The 15,699-nt window shown below is 38.1% G+C and overlaps 1 protein-coding gene across 1 annotated transcript in view; it reads right to left on the bottom strand.

Moving 5' to 3' along the window:
* ZFR (zinc finger RNA binding protein) overlaps positions 1–15,699 on the bottom strand; it is a 90,960-nt gene that overhangs the window by 54,988 nt on the left and 20,273 nt on the right. Inside the window, exons 3-5 of the mRNA XM_010378011.2 lie at positions 10,151–10,433; positions 7,695–7,839; positions 5,314–5,532 (exon numbers count right to left, since the gene is read on the bottom strand). Coding sequence (XP_010376313.1) covers positions 5,314–5,532; positions 7,695–7,839; positions 10,151–10,433 — 647 coding nt within the window. The remainder of the gene's footprint in view (positions 1–5,313; positions 5,533–7,694; positions 7,840–10,150; positions 10,434–15,699) is intronic.

The following is a 15,699-nucleotide window of genomic DNA, read 5'->3' on the forward strand; positions in this document are numbered from 1 at the left end:
GAGAAAAAAAAAAGAAATCTGTGTCTATAAATTAAGTAAAAGCACAATTTTTGAAAACTAAAGTAGTATCATTTAAAAAGTACTTTTACTAGGCCAGGCTCGTGGATCACTTGAGCCCAGGAGTTCAAGACCAGTCTAGGCAGTGTGGTGAAACCCCATCTCAACTAAAAATACAAAAAATTAGCTCGGTGTGGTGGCGTGCACTGAGGCGGGATGGATCATTTGAGTGCAGGAGGTGGAGGTTGCAGTGAGCTGGGATTGTGCCACTCTACTCCAAGCCTGCGTGACAGAGCATGACACTGTCTCCAAAAAAAAAAAAAAAGTACTTTCATTAAAAATGTTTATCAAGGCCAGGCGTGGTGGCTCACACCTGTAATCCCAACACTTTGAGAGGCTGAGGTGGGCAGACTGTTTGAGCTCAGGAGTTCAAGATCAGCCTGCACAACATGGCGAAACTCCATCTCTACAAAAAAATACAAAAATAAAAAACTAACCAGGCATGGTGGCTCACATCTGCAGTCCCAGCTATCTGGGAGGCTGAGGTGGGAGCATCGCTTGAGGTGGAGGTTGCAGTGAGCTGGATGGTGCCACTGCACTCTAGCCTGGGTGATGGAATGAGACCTAGTCTCAAAAAAAAAAAAAAAAAAAAAAAAAAAAAATCAAGTAGTAAGCTATGATATTAGAATAGCTGCCATATAGCTTCTAAATGTATAACACCAGAAACAAATAAACAAACAAAACACTTCAGCAGTAAATTCATCACACTACAAGTCATCATTTAGTAGGGAGCAATATTCTAGAACTCATTAAGATAAAGAGAATAGCTAACCAAAATTGTAGCTGCCAAAAATTGCAGATATAGAATTCAGAAGCCTTAACAATGGTTTCTCTGATTTGGCAACTCTGGACTGTGTATCACATAGTCTTTAAAAAGCAGATACTCTTTTAACAGTTTCACAACTAGAAATTTATCCTAGGGAAACAAGTGGGCAAATACACAAATCTTTACATGTAAGGATGTTCTGCTTAGTGCTGTTTCCAGTTTCTGTCTCATATACAACTAAATGTCCTCAAATACGCACTTTAAAATATATTACATCCATACAATAAAATACTTTGTGACCATTAGAATTGTTTCTAAATACCCCTGGCATTTACAAGAAGTCATGGCTCCTTTGTGACATGGCTGACTGTGACTCTAGGGCAGGGAAAGCTCAGAGTGTATCTGTAACAACCCTCTGTGGCAAAAAGAAAAGATGTGCTCAAAGAAGCTCAAAGAAGAATGAGAATATGTCAAGAAGACTCAGGAGCTGGTTGAGCGGATCCCACTGGGCAACTTTAAAACTGTGTGAGCCTCAAAGACAGAAATGAGAGTAACATTATAATATAGTTGCTCTCTGTATCCATCGGTTCAGCGACCATGGATTCAATCAACCATGAACTGAAAATATTCGGAGGCAGGTACGGTGGCTCATCCCTGTAATCCCAGCACTATGAGAGGCCGAGGTAGGTGTATCACCTGAAGTCAGGAGTTTGAGACCAGTCTGGCCACCATGGTAAAACCCTGTCTCTACTAAAAATACAAAAATGAGCCAGGTATGGTGGTACCTGCCTGTAATCCCAGCTACTTGGGAGGCTGAAGTATAAGAATCGCTTGAACCTGGGAGGCAGAGGTTGCAGTTAGTTGAGATTGTGCCACCGCATCCCAGCCTGGGCAAGACAGTGAGACGCTATCTCAAAAAAAAAAAAAAAAAAATTAGGGGTGGGAGGAATATAAAATTAATATAATACAAAAACTCACTACAGCTTAACAACCATTTACATAGCACTTACATGGTATTAGGTATTGCAAGTAATCTAGAGATAATTTAACATATTTAAGAGGCTGTATGTTAGAGGTAAATATTATGTCATTTTATATATGGGACTTGAGGATCCACAAATTTTGGTATTAATCGGGGCTCTGGAACCAATCTCTCATGGATATAAGGGACGACTGTACACTGAATAAAAATGAGCAAGTTCACAGCAACAACAAAAAAAGAAGTGGAAGGAGGGGACTCCAGAGAAGAATGCCTAAGAATCAATGTGAAAGGGTTTTGCAACTACCACTGTAGAAACTCATTCAGTTTTCAAAGGATCTACCACCACAGGGTGAAAGACAGCTGAGCAACAGGCCCACAGATTACTTGTTCATTACAAAGGAAAACGGTATCTTTGTAACGGAGAGATCTGATAGGCACAGCTTTAACCAGTGAAGCCAGCATCAATAAGGAATAAACAAACATTACTTATTACATGCTTCTGATGTGATGAAATGGAAGGCTGGTCAAGTAATTTTCTTGTCTAAAATGTTACCTGAATCTAAACATAAATCATCAGATAAATCCAGATACGGGATATTCTACAAGACAACTGGCCTGAACACTTCAAAAATGTCACTACCATGAGAGACAAGATAAAAATAATCAACTGTTCTACATTAAAGCAAACTAACAAAGAATGGCAACCAAATACAATCCATGATCCTTGACTGGATTCTAAATTTCAAAACAAAGCACAAGCGCAAATATACATACATCAAATACATACAAAGTCCAGCCATAAAATACATTTTTGGACAACTGGATAAATTTATGTATTAGACAGTATAGTATCCACGTTCAATTCCTTTTCATAATGTTGCCATTGTGGCTACATAAAAAGAATGTCCTTATTCTTGAGAAATACCTTCTGAAGAGTTCAGGGCAAAGTACCATGTCATCTACAACTTATAAAGCATATTGCTTATAAAACATATTGCTGAGCCATTTGAAAATAGCCTTTAAGAGAAAGAAGAGATGAAGGAAATTTGAAAAATTATTAATTGGTGAACCTAGGTGAATGGCACAAAAAGTAGTTCTTGGAACTTTTTTTTCCCACTCCCCTGCAGAATTAAAATTTTCTGGGGCGGGCATGGTGGCTCATGACTGTACTGTAATCCCAGCACTCTGTGAGGCCAAGAAGGGTGGATCACTTGAGGTTAGGAGTTCCAGACCAGCCTGGCCAACATGGTGAAACCCTGTCTCTAGTAAAAATACAAAAATTAGCCAGGCATGGTGGCGCACGCCTATAGTCCCAGCTACTTGGGAGGCTGAGGCAGGAGAATCACTTAAATCCGAAAGGCAGAGGTTGCAGTGAGCCGAGCTCGCGCCACTGCACTCCAGCCTAGGCGACAGAGTGAGACTCTACCTCAAAAAAATAATAATAAAATAAAATTAAAAAATAAAAATAAAAACCTGATATAAAAAGTTGGGGAAAAACATTAATCAAAGGTATATATCTATACTTAGTGACATGAAAGGCAATCACAGTAACAATAAAGCAGTTTACAGAATAGCACATATAAGACAAATGCATTTTTATAAACCGTATTTATACATGTATATTCCATGGAAGTAGACAGAGACATGCACTAAAACGTTAATGACAATTAGTGTCTAGAAGTAGAAATCTAGTGGTTTAACATTTTTTCTCTTTCTAAAAAAATAGTTTCTAATTTTTAAATAATAATATACTACTTATGTAAATAAAAATTATCTTCATACTGTATAAGCAACTAGAGAGAGAAAAGAGAAAGGAAAGGAAGCACATGTAAGAGAGAAACAATGAATAGGAAAGGCTACTATGGAACTTCCTATTTTGTTGAAGATAATGAGGACATTTAAAAAAAAAAGTGTCCAATCAGATTTCATTGTAGTAATATAATCCTAGTTACAATTATAACTAGTCAACCAAAAAGGGAGAGACAGACAAGTCGTATCTGAGAAATCTTTTTTTTTTTTGAGACAGAGTCTTGCTCTGCTGCCTAGGCTGGAGTGCAGTGGCGGAGCCTTGGCTCACTATAAGCTCTGCCTCCTGGGTTCACACCATTCTCCTGCCTCAGCCTCCCGAGTAGCTGGGATTACAGGCGCTCGCCACCACGTCCGGCTAATTTTTTCTATTTTTTTTTTAGTAGAGACGGGGTTTCACTGTGTTAGCCAGGATGGTCTCAATCTCCTGACCTTGTGATCCACCCGTCCCAGCCTCCCAAAGTGCTGGGATTACAGGCGTGAGCCACCGTGCCTGGCTGAGAAATGTGAAATGACAGATCTAGGAATAATAAATTCAGTATTTTCTTGAGATCTTAACAAAAGATTTCTCTCCTAAATAAGGAATCTCCTGTACTATGCCTTTAACAGATTATAAAATGTCTTTCTACCATCATTCATACTGGTGAATGATGAGCAGGTCCTCATCATTCACCACTCCAGCCAGAGTTCTCAGACGATATTGTCTCCCCATTCAATTCATTTTCAGGTGGTTGTCCGGTTAACTTACAAACCTGCTCATACCGCTCCATTTCTTAATATAGCCTCTGCAGCTCCCTTTTTGCCCACAAGATAAAGACACACACCATAACAGAGCACACATGGCTTTACACAGTGACACTTCTAGCCTCATCTACTGACATTTACCCCATGTATCTCCTGTATTCCAGCTACAATGAACTGCAGTTCCCAAACACTCCATGCATGCCTAATTCATCATTGTATCCCTAGCACCCTAGAGTAAGAGATAAAAAATCTCTGAGAAATAAAAAAGTGTTATTCACAGCATATCTTCTGGGAGGAATACAAAAGCTGAGTATCTACAAAAAAGGCAATGTGTGATCTTAATCACTGTGATAATGCAAACTTCCTCAGCTAGAAATTGGCAACAGCAGTGGACACAATAAGGTTTTAGCCATTGTACCTCTCTGGGAGAAATATATAATTATTGAAGAAAAATAAAGCTACTCTGTTCTTCCAAGAGAGGTGTGTTACATAACCACCATCTTACGGATGATTAGAAAGGGCTACCCAACATTTCCATGATGAATTATTTCTGATAATAAAGGGAATAGCTCTTCTTTATTATAAACAGAACTAATTTGTCTGTGGTATTCTCTGGGTATTAACCTTGAGTTTTCAATTTCATTTGGAAAAGCAGGAAACAATCCTGTAGAAAACTGGGTGTTACTCTTCCTTTAATTGCAATGCTAAGCCCAAGACTCATACTCATAATGAGCTTTAAACTCCCCAAGAACATTTTATATTATTCTAAGATCTTCTCTTACCATCACCCCCCAAAAATGCATACAATTTACAGTACAGTCATATTATGTACCTACATTTATCAATTAATTTAATTTCTATTATTGGGAATAAGATAATTTCATATACAATCAAGAGAGTTTCTACTAGGTCTCTTCCTAATTTGTTTACTCATTTAAACACAGTTTATCAGTCTTACCAGAATAAGTAACTGCTGTGGTACTGTAAGTAGCACTCTGAGTATAGGATGGCACCACAGTAGCCGCAGCTGCTACTGGCTGTACGGTGGAGGATACAGGATAGATAGAGAAAGTAGTGGTAGCTGGACTTGGTGTGGCTGGTTTTATGGCTGTCACTTGTCGAGTTTGCTGGGCTTGAGTATACTGAGTTGCACCTTGGCTATAACCTGCTTTAGGGGCTGAAGTGGGAAAGAGACATCAGAAAATTAGAAGAGTAAGTCACTATAGTTACTGTACTAGTATCCTTAAAAGCTGGAAAGAATAGGTACAAACATCATTAACTATAAATTTTAGGCCAGCAATTTCTCCTTAGCAAAAGGTATAAAACTCTTATTACCAATACTAACAGAATATATAAATTAATATACTATCTTCTGCCAAATGCTTTCTATGTATTTCCAAAATGATTATTTTGGCAAAATGTACAACTAACTGAAACAGCAGTGTTACCAGTAAACAAGGTTTTCTGAAAAAGGGGGTGGGGGTGTGTGTGTGTGCGCGCGTGTGTGTGTGCGCGCGCGCTAGACAGTCGACTTCAGTTAGGTTTAATACTGGAAACAGGATAGAATGAGTTACGACGTAATATTTCAATTCACAGTAAAAACTTCAATGTTTAATCATATGAAATTTGTTCATATACCATTCACTGCATTTTAACTGATTTTTCCATAGTGAACTACAATCTAACAAGGAACTACATAATTTTTCAAATGTCAGTAACTTGAATGCAGCTATTCCTAAATGGCTGCCACTGATATCTGTTGAACTTCTTTGCTGCCTGACATACTCAAAACAATGTGTATTTTGAAAGAGTCTTAGAAGGCTTATCACTAAATAAATAATCACTTGTAAATGATCACTAAATGACATTTTTATAAATGTTATCTCTGAAAAAGGCCCAAAATCAATGGGCCAAGCTCATTTTATGTTCAGTTAAGTAAAGGTACCTTAGAACTTTTTTTTTTTTTGAGACAAGGTCCCACTCTGTTGCCCAGGCTGAACTATGATGGTGTGATCATGGCTCACTGCAACCTCAAACTCCTGGACTCAAGCGATCCTCCCACCTCAGCCTCCCAAGTAGAACTTTTATCTCAAGCAGAACTTACCTGCTTATGAAATTTGATCCACGTAACACAAAAAGATAATACTTATTATAGAGATGACACTAATATCCAAGAGCTAAATAACTTACAAAAGTCACAGTCAATACCAGAGTTAGACTAAATCAAGATCTTCTCTTAGATAATTCAGCACTCAAGCACAACCTAAGCTTGGTAATTCAACAGGAAGTTTACTACAGATCATTATACACAGAAATCAATAGAGAAGAGACCACAAGGCCGGGCACGGTGGCTCAGGCCTGTAATCCCAGCTACTCGGGAGGCTGAGGCAGGAGAACTGCTTGAGCCCAGGAGGCCAAGGTTGTGGCGAGCCAAGATCGCACCATTGCACTCCAGCCTGGGCGACAAGAGTAAAACTCCACCTCAAAAGAAAAAAGAGACCTCAGGAATAGTCAGATAGTCACTATAATTCAAAACATGTTAAAACCACTTTTAAGGGACTCATAAAATTTTAGAACTAGAAGGGGTCCTACTGAAATTTGGGTCAACTACCTCATTTACAGATAAGATAACAGAGATATGAGAGGTAAAAAAAATCACCTGCCCACATTAGCAGTAAAGCCAGTACTGGAAGCCAATTCTACTCTCTTCCAATCCAAGGCTCCACCCACAGCCTCACAGCCTTGAAAAAAAAATTAAAGGAATTGCCCACTTTTTAAAAGCTTTGTTTTAAAAATTATCAAATCTCTCTCTCTGAAAAAAATCCATCTTTTAAAGTCTATAAATACACAGGTTTCTTTGCAAACAAAACGTTTCCTAGATTTGAACCATTCTAGATACTGTATTTAACATGATTGGTGGCTGATAACAGAACCAACTGTCATTAGAGATCAGAGGAAGATTAATTAAAAATATGGGCCCATTAAAGAGTCTCCACTGGTTACAAAGGCTGTTTGTTGGCAATATCATATATTCTGGGCATTTCTGGCAAAGATAAAAATGTGTTCAAAAGTTATCATCACAGCTTCTTTTGTACACCTTATTTCAGCAGGAATGGAATTGTGGGCTGAAAGTCCAGAAATGGAGTACATTTCCAGGAGAGAAAGGCATGATTATGAATTGTGACTCTAAGGCATTCAGTAGGACATGTCTAGAACCTGGCTCCTAAGATGATGTGATACGAATTTAGATGTACTCAAAAGCTTATCTTCATTAAAAAATAGAGTAAGTCATATACTTCAATAGTTTACAAAGAAACTATGTAGGTTAAGAAAACCCACCTGTCTGATAGTAAGTTTCAGCAACAGAAGGCTGAGGTTGGGCAGCGGCAGCTACAGCAGCAGCAGTTGCTGTTGGTTGTTGGTAGTATTGCTTACTATCATAAGCTACAGCAGGAGCTGTGGACCTTACATATGAGTATGAATCCTAAAGAAAAGGAATGAAAGAAAATCTTGCTATGAGACAAGAGGAAGGAAAAATATACTTACTGTATAAAAGTGCAATAAAGGAAAACAAAACACTAAATACATAGTCTCATGACAGACCTAAACATAAAATAATCAAATCAAATACACAGAAGATTCAGTTTGTACTTCATTAAAATAATATCAAGGCCGGGCGCGGTGGGTCATGCCTGTAATCCCAGCACTTTGGGAGGCCGAAGCAGTCGGATCACGAGGTCAGCAGATCAAGACCATCCAGGCTAACACAGTGAAACCGTCTCTACTAAAAATACAAAAAATTAGCAGGGCGTGGTGGCGGGTGCCTGTAGTCCCAGCTGCTTGGGAGGCTGAGGTAGGAGAATGGTAGGAACCCGGGAGATGGAGCTTGCAGTGAGCTGAGATCACGCCACTGCACTCCAGCCTAGGCGACAGAGCAAGATTCTGTCTCAAAAAAAAAGAAGAAAAAAATAATAATAATATCAAAAGCATTTCAAGCAGCACGTTGAACTTTTACAATAAGAACAATCACCAAAACATTTCAAAATAATACTTAAGAAAAAATTAATTTTATTAAAAAATGTATGGCAGTTTTGCCTTAAAGATGGATCCCACGATATTACAAAAGAACACTTGCGTTACTAAGCTTTGTAATTGCTCCAGGTTTCTTTTCAGTATTTCTTTTTCAAGAAAGATCAAGGTGAGCTGAGTGAATTCTGGCAGTTCATGAAGTAAAGAGGGGTAGAAAGGTAGTAGGTGAAATGGCTGAAGAAGCAGGCAGGGCCCAGAAAACATTGGGTTTCACAGACACTATTAAAAACAACAAAATAGGCCGGGCGCGGTGGCTCAAGCCTGTAATCCCAGCACTTTGGGAGGCCAAGATGGGCGGATCACGAGGTCAGGAGATCAAGACCATCCTGGCTAACACGGTGAAACCCCGTCTCTACTAAAAATACAAAAACTAGCCGGGCGAGGTGGCGGGCGCCTGTAGTCCCCAGCTACTCGGGAGGCTGAGGCAGGAGAATGGCGTAAACCCGGGAGGCGGAGCTTGCAGTGAGCTGAGATCTGGCCACTGCACTCCAGTCCGGGCGGCAGAGCGAGACTCCGCCTCAAAAAAAAAAAAATTTATTATATTCTGTCTCTGGGCATAAACAATCACACCTCAAAAGGAATTTCATTCCATTAATAGCAAATACTAATATTGTTGATTCACATTTCAATTTTTTACTGCATAAATTCCTATGCTTTAGAAAGAATATAGCAAAACCAGGGAAAGTTCAGAAAGATCAAAGTTTAAAAAACAGATCCCGAAAGCAAACAAGCAAAAAAACAGATTAAAGCAAGTAGTAATCTAGTACTGTTTTCAAACATAATAAAGAGAATGTAGAATTCCTGTAAGACTGAATAAGAGGCAACTGGATGAATAAGAGCATGATCAATTTTTGTTATAATGTGTATTAAAAAAGAACATCTTTACAGGATGTTTACATTTACAGGATAAATGTAAAGGGGACAGAATTTCCACCTTTGTTAAGTTTCAAGAAGAAAACATGTAATGTTTGTCCTGTTCTCCAAATATTCTCAAAATAAGAGACATACCTGTGTTCCAGATGAATAATGCCCTAATATAAACAAGGGAAGTCTTTTCTATGTCTTCAGTTAAAACAGTAACAAACAAACAAACTTGGGGTAAACAATGAAATATTTAATTAGCAATTAATGTAAAAGTTTTTAACAGACAGCTAAAAATAATAGAGTCAAATAGACGAGGGGGTGGGAAGAAAGATTATTAATACAAAGCTCATTGCCAGGAATATTTTTTTTTTTTTCTTGAGACAGGGTCTCGCTCTGTCACCCAGGCTGGAATACAATGGCATGATCTTGGCTCACTGCATCTCTGCCTCCTGGATTCAAGTGATTCTCGTGCCGCGGTCTCCCGAGTAGCTGGGACTACAGGTGTGCACCACTGCACCTGGCTAATTTTTGTATTTTTAGTAGAGACGGGGTTTTGCCATGTTGGACACGCTGGTCTTGAACTCTTGACCTCAGATGATCCGCCCGCCTCAGTCTCCCGAAGTACTGGGATTACAGGTGTGAGCCACCACGCCCGGTCAGCAAGGAATCTTAATGGTTGGTATGTCCCCAAACTACCAAGGAATACTCGTTTACTTTTCTCTATCAGTACATGCGTATTTTGGAAGCCCCAAGTTTGAGAAGCAATGGCTAGGGCATTACATTATACACTGAGGACAAAGAAACCTGCACGATAAGGCTACCAAAACCAGTAGTTTTCTTACCTGGTAGTTTTGTGTAGTAGCTGGGGGTGGTGGTGGTGGTGCTTCTTGTTGTCTCTGAGTATAACCATAGTCAGTTGCTGTGTGTGCAGTGGGGTAGCCTCCATAAGCAGCAGCTGTTGCAGCAGCTGCAACAGCTACTGGAGCAGGCCTGGCAACTGCAACTGTGGCGGCTGCTGGTGCATAGGCGGCAGTAACTGTGTGAGCAGCTACTGGAGCCTGATGGACAGTGTAGCTAGCAACTGTAGTTGGATGAGAATAGGCTACACCCGAAGCTGGCTGCTGGCTACATTGTGGAGTACAAGAATAAATATAATACAATTTTAATATCCAGGAGTTAATCAACTTCAATTAAAAGCTATTTATCAACTGAAATAAAAAGCACATTTTTAAGTAATTTAATCTTGGACCACAAAAGGTCAAGCATTTGAACTCAATAAACTTCCTATTCAATATCATATTTATTACTGTTCTGTAATTTTCATTCTTTAATTTCAGTAACATTATGTAGTCACACGTTTCAGATCATAGATTGTAACACATTAACAGGAATTAAAAACTAGAATAAAAAGCAGTAATCGGAAGAAAAGAAAAAACTGACCAAATTAGGAACTTCAGTGTTCGTTACATGTAAAGTTCTTTATTATGTTGTAGTTTTACAAATCTCTACAAAGAAATCAGAAGAAAAATATTCTATTCTAGCCCAATTACAGAAAGAAATTTAAGGTGGAAACTACTGACTAGCTGATTAAAAAAACACTTCTGTTGCTTTAGGACACTGGTATTCAATTGGGGGAATTTTTCCCCCAGGGGACATATGGCCATATCTGCATATATTTTGGATGATCAAACTGCAGAGGAGGTGGTGATATGTGAGCTACTGGCATCTAGTGGATAGAGGCCAGGGATACTGTTACACATCCTACAATGCACAGGACAGCCGTGCATAACAAAGAGTTATTTAAAGTATGTCAATAGTGTTGAGGGTTGAGAAGTCCTGTTCTAGGGTACAAAACCTACAATGGAGTATCTATTATTTTAGATACATGTTCCAGCTTACAGGGAGCATTTCATTATACAAAGTTACTTCTAAAAATATAATAGCATGCTTTGTAAAAGACATAAGTCAGATGCTTTGCAATTAAAACCATTTAAACCTCAAAGACAAAAACATTTTCCGAAACAACAATCAAATGAATTTCTAGCTAAAATTCTTAGAGCAATATGTTTATTTTAACTTTTAAATTGAAAGACTGTATCACTAAAACCAAAGGCCTACAGATGTTAACATATAAAAGTGTATTTCTTGTTCTAGGTTTTCTGAATAATACACTCAATTCCACTTGATAAAGCTATATTACTAAGGCAGAAACACCTACTAGAAAAAGTACAGCCCCAACAGTTATTTAGCTGGTAGGTTTTAGCTGACCACATTTTAGTATGAGCCGACAACTGAGAATAGCTAAGAAAAAGAAAAAAAAAAAGTTGAAGCTACACTAAGTAACTCAGTCTCTGATTAATGGGCTACAGTGCAAGGCATTCTGCACTGGTGTGCACACTGCCATAGAAATACAGTATAGAATTAAAATTTGGGGCTATATTTTAACTGTATTATGGAAAACACTGATAAACTAGGATATTTATATTAGATTAGAAGATTCCAAAGGGAATCAATGTGAAGGTCAGAAATATGGGTTTTAACTTCATATAAAAAGGGGAGGACACCTGGAGAAATTCAGTCTAGAAAAGGTGATAGATGCCTTCTAATAGAAGACACTTACTCCATGCTGCTCCAGAGAACAGAACTAGAACCAATAGTTGGAAGTTACAGGGTGGCAGATTTCAGTCCAATATGAAAAAGAAAACAAAAAACAAAAAACAAAAAAACTTACAACAGAGTCCAAAGAAACTTGTATAATTTCTATTTGGATGAGGTTTCCATATTTTGATATAAAACTAACACTTTCTACATATATGCCAATATGACAGGAAAATAAAAGTTTACATTAAAACAGTGAAAAACTTTTTTGGGAATAACATTTTCTAGGAACAACTCCGTATCTGTATAAAAATGACAGTAACATGTCATACTTTTTCAAATTCCTACAACTGAAAAAAAAAAATTTAAAATACAACAGGTCTGTGAAACGTGTATTTAACATTTACCAATAGGATAAGATTAAATACATCCAGACTATACCACTCAAGAGTAATTTCGGTTATAGAAAAGACTTTCTATTCATCCCACTGCTCCTTATCTAGTATCTGTCCTCAAAACATGTCCTATTAGACAAAAAGCAGGTGGGAATAGGATGCGAATGTTGAGTCAACCAGGCAGGCAAATTCTTATACTGCCTCTGATCCTCACCCTAAATGTCCATAGACTCAAGAAGGAATGACTGTATGTTCTGGTTAATGCCTACTGCATTATAATATTACTGCATTAATAATACCGGTGGAATTATTACTTTCAGCACTTTTCACTCTCCTATGTGTCTCAGTTTGAACAATAAATTATACAGTTACCAGTCCCAGGAACCATATGAAAAAGATGCCAGTGGATTTAGCAATTGCTATTTACACATCTCTGGCATTGTCTAACTCTGCTCTGTATAGCCAGGTCCCTACCCATCATCTGGACTGGAACCATATCTTCTACCAAAAGCATGAGAAAGGCTGAGCACGGTGGCTGACACCTGTAATCCCAGCACTTTGGGAGGCCAAGGCATGAGGACTGCTTGAAGTCAGGAGTTTGAGACCAGCCTGGGCAATGCAGAAAGACCCCATCTCTACAGAAAATTTTTTAAAAATTAGCCACACATGGTAATGTGTGCCTGTAGTTCCAGCTAGTCAGAAGGCTGAGGTAGGAGGATCGCTTGAGCAGAGGAGGTTGAGGCTGCAGTAAACCATGATTATGCCACTGCACTCCAGCCTGGATGACAGAGTAAAAGCTGTCTCAAAAAAAAAAAAAAAAAAAAAAAAAGAAAAAGAAGCCAAGAAACACTTCAAGCATCAGACATAAATGGAAGAGTACTTTCCCTGAGGAGAAACAGGAAAACAAAGTATGTAAGCAATTATTACAGAGTACACACAACCTACATTCTTACTCAAGAAATGGCCAGCTCCTTACCTATTTACCAAAAAAAAAAAAAAAAAAAAGAGCCAGGGACACAGTACAAAAAAATAAGACTTTCAAGACTTCCAGGCAATCTTATTGCTTAAAAAAATAACAGTCAAGTTGGCCACGAATACCTTTAATCCCAGCACTCTGGGAGGCCAAAAAGGCTGGATCTTGAGTTTGAGACCAGACTTGGCAACACAGTGAGACTCCATCTCTACAAAAAATACAAAAATCAGTCGTGTGTGGTGGCATGCATCTGTAGTCCCAGGTATTTGGGTGGCTGAGGCAGAAGGATCACTTAAGCCCAGGAGGCAGAGGTTGCAGTGAGCTGAGATCACAACACTGCACTCCAGCCTGGACAACAGTGAGACCTCTGTCTCAAAAAAATTTTTTTAATTTAAAAAAAGTTTTTAAAAATCAACAGACAACACAAATCACCACATATCTGAAGAAAGCCTATTATAAACTGCAAAACAAGCAAGAATGACCATGTGGGAAATGAACACATGAAGGTAACAGATAAGAATTTTCAAAAATTCAATTTGTATCTATAAAACAAGAACTTTATACTACCTAGAAGAGAAGTTGGGAAATTGACAAGATAAATACATGAAAAATATAAAAGGATAAGTCTAGGAGGCCCAATGTCCAGCCTGAAGGAATGATAGAAAAGAAAAAAACAGATCAAAAAAAATTAAGAAATAAAATTTCCCACTCCTGAGGGGAACCATGTTTTCAAATTCAAAAAGCTCACAGACAGCAAAACAGAGTGAATAAACTAAACCTAGAGACATAGCATTTTACTTTTCAAGACAAAAATATCCTGTCTCCAGAGAGGGAAAAACTGGGCACCAGCAACTAAATGAAAATTAGACTTTTTACTGGTAACACTAGAGCTAGAAGACAAGGTATTATCTTCAAAAATCAAGGGAAAATGATTACCAATGTAGAATTTTGTACCCAGCCAAACTATGGAGGCAGAATAAAGATTTTTTAACCGTTCAAGGATGGAAGGAGTTTACCTACTATAACATCTTTTCTTAGGAAGCTACCTGAAGATGTATTCCAGCTAAAACAAAAAGTAAACCAAGAAAACACGGGATCCTGCAAAAAGATGAAAGCCTAGGTCAGCAGCTGTGGCAGCAGGCCCAGAGAGCAGTGAGTATAGATTGGAATTAGAGGAACGACAGAAGCCTCTCAGAGAAAGATATCCAGAAAAACAGGGGACTGGGCACAGAGCCAGTAGACAGGCAGCCTAGACAAATTTTAATAAATGACAACATGATTAAGAAAAAAAGGTAACGAATGAATTCAGGAAATGCAAACTGCTCAAGAAAGGCATGATCCCAATAAAAGCCTTTATAGTTGAGTAATCAGTATGGTATGAAAAAAAGGAAAAAATCCATTTGAACTTGAGCCTAGGAAGATTTTCTAATAAGCGGTATAGGATTGTAAAATGGAACACAGTAGAAATCATAATCATAGAATGGTACTAGGCTCCACAATAAATACTAGTGATATAAGTTTTTGCTGTAAAGTTTTAGAATCAATCTAAATTAGAGAAGATAAACTATGATTATAGAACATAATGTAAACATTATCACAAATAAGAGTATACATTAAGTTGGGGAGTGAAGTAGGGAAAGAGAAGTGAAGCACAAGAGTTTCAAGAATTCTTAAAAAGTACAGAGTACTGATATACTGTCTAGCTTTGATGGAACTAGAAATGGAGTATACTGTCTAAATTAACAGAAATAGTCTGAATTTGGGAAGAGGAGAAATGAGAAGAGAGCACATGCAATGTAGTCCTAAACTGTGATTGTAGGAAATAAAAATATATGCATAAAGCTGATAAATTTCAAAATAGCAAAAGAGGAATACTATTCAGTGATGTGGAGGTTAGTACCAAAAGAAATAAAACCAGAATGCTTTGAAGGTCAGAGTTTTTAACTTGTATACAACAGTGGTTTTCAATGTGATCCAGGGACTCCCCTAAGGGTTCCTGAGAGACTCTTTCAGGAGGTCCACACAAGGTTGTTCTCTTTTTAATTATACACTGGTGTGAAGCGACACTGCGCGACGCTGCCTTCGTATATTTTAATCCAAATAATTTACTGCAACAGTCTGAATGCAAAAGCAAATTTTTTAGAATCAATATTCTTAATTCAACACATTAAAAAGATTTGTAAAAATGTAAAACAACGCCTCTCATCTCACTGCTTTTGAAACTAATTTTTCATAAACATATTTTTGTTTAATGTGTAATAGTTTTATTCTGTCTTTTTGAGTCAGAGTCTCACTCTGTTGCCCAGGCTAGAGTGTAGTGGCACAATCTCAGCTCACTGCAACCTTCGCCTCCTGTGTTCGAGCAGTGCTCCCTGCCTCAGTCACCTGAGTAACTGGGATTACAGGCAGCTGCCACCTTCTGGCT

The sequence above is a fragment of the Rhinopithecus roxellana genome, chromosome 3, assembly GCF_007565055.1.
Source record: "Rhinopithecus roxellana isolate Shanxi Qingling chromosome 3, ASM756505v1, whole genome shotgun sequence".
NCBI classification, from domain to species: domain Eukaryota; kingdom Metazoa; phylum Chordata; class Mammalia; order Primates; family Cercopithecidae; genus Rhinopithecus; species Rhinopithecus roxellana.